Genomic DNA, 1,739 nt, shown 5'->3' on the forward strand with positions numbered 1-1,739 from the left:
AAAAAAAATAGAATTTAAAAGTAAAGCTTGCATGAGAAAAAACAAATACATAATCTCACTGATTTTATTGAAGTTTGATTTTACTCTTTGGTCTAGATGCGACTTTGTGTAATTAATTTTAAAGGTAACTTAATGTATTGTTACTGATAGCCTAAAATCTCCAGCATTGAAATAATGGGATGATCTTTGGTTTTCTTGACACTGTGWAAMAGAATTAAACCTTCTRTGCAACTTTGTKGCAWRTCTTKGTGTTCARCTCATRTTTGTYGTTGTGGGGGTTCAAAGTCACAAAAAACTGGCACTTTACTTGCTGTGAAAGARAARACGACAATAAGTGTTGAAGGAAAATTGAAACTTTTCTTAATGGTYACATGAAGAACAGAGAGTGAAAAGATTTACCTCTTTGTCCAAATCGCAGCTTTTAATGTCAAGGTTTTGCGTCTTAAGACATTTGGTTCTTCCAAGGATTGCGATGATTTTAAAGTCGAACATATTGGTTACCTGCAGATAAAACCAGATAAAACAGTGATTAGAAGTATGTTTTGATTGGGTACAATTATTTGTTTTAAGAAATATCAGTCCAACCTGTGATCTAGCTCTGTGAACTGAGACCAGCTTGAACAACTCCTTGTCCTGTGAATCTTTGTTGTACATCTCCACACCATATTCAGCCGCCTTCAGAACCTCTTTTGACTCGGGATTTCTTTCAGACCAACCCCCTAAAGGATGCTCATTTTCTGTAACACAAAGGTATGTCCACACTAACATACAGCATATCAGTAAAACTGTAAGCAAAGATCACAGAATAGAGACAAAAACTGTCGAGTTTGAATCAGATTGTAGAGCTAAAGAAAGGTCAAGAAAGAGTCTCATCATTCTGCCCATTTTGACAGGAGTACAGTGGTTTTATCTCACATCACAGAACCATTGAGTCTACTTAAAGATAGAAGGTCTTGTTTGTACTGCCAGCCAGCAGCTCTTGCATGTTCCATCCCCAGTCCAAAACAATTTCTCGTGTCTAATGGCAATGTGAAGAACTGGGTGTTGATCACACCCAACTTTGTACTTTTTATCCAGCCTCTTTGCTGATCAGAACTTTGGAACAAAGAGGCAAAAAAGGCTTTTCTTCAAGCTTTATTTTTAATTTGAATTTCATTAACTGCAGAAATTAACGTCACCACATACATGATTTCGTTAAGGTAAAACTTCAAAGGAATTACGACAAAATAAGATATTATATTACAAAAAAGGAACCTTTTACACATCCAATTGAAAGACCTGCTAAGTAGCAGCAATATCTTCTTTTTTTATCCAAAACTAACGTTCCCTCTGCCAAAATACACTCTGCCAATGATGAATTCATCTGACGTGGCTGAAGCAAAACTTCTAACTTGCAGTACTCAGCCATACAAGCACACAACTTATTTGACCATAAAGTCTGCAAGCCTCACAGTTTTGGAACAATATCTCCGTTCTAATTTGAAGAATCAGATTATTGTGTTCAAATTTATAGACAATTTTGTTACCTTTCATACCATTTACTTAGATTCTCTGTGATCACTAAGTGGTTTCACAGGCCGATGGAAACAAACTAGCTTCTTTGTTATCTAATAGTTTGTTCTTCTTTTAAAAAGGAAAGAAGAAACCACAAAGTTACACTTTGATGTTGTTTGATTTGTTTCCTGACTGTTGGCCATGATTTTATATTCATGGCTGAACAGTTGAAACTCATCAAACTC

General features: G+C 35.5%; 1 protein-coding gene across 1 annotated transcript; it reads right to left on the minus strand.

Moving 5' to 3' along the window:
* Positions 1-214: 214 nt before the first annotated feature.
* Positions 215-783, minus strand: LOC103473896 (cystatin-11). The gene is made up of 3 exons (XM_008424544.2): positions 586-783; positions 400-501; positions 215-310 (listed from the first exon to the last, which is right to left on the minus strand). The coding sequence occupies exons 1-3, from the start codon at positions 766-768 to the stop codon at positions 215-217; spliced, it is 381 nt and encodes a 126-aa protein (XP_008422766.2). The 5' UTR covers positions 769-783.
* Between the last annotated feature and the right edge of the window lie 956 nt (positions 784-1,739).

This window comes from Poecilia reticulata, linkage group LG12, assembly GCF_000633615.1.
Source record: "Poecilia reticulata strain Guanapo linkage group LG12, Guppy_female_1.0+MT, whole genome shotgun sequence".
Taxonomy (NCBI): domain Eukaryota; kingdom Metazoa; phylum Chordata; class Actinopteri; order Cyprinodontiformes; family Poeciliidae; genus Poecilia; species Poecilia reticulata.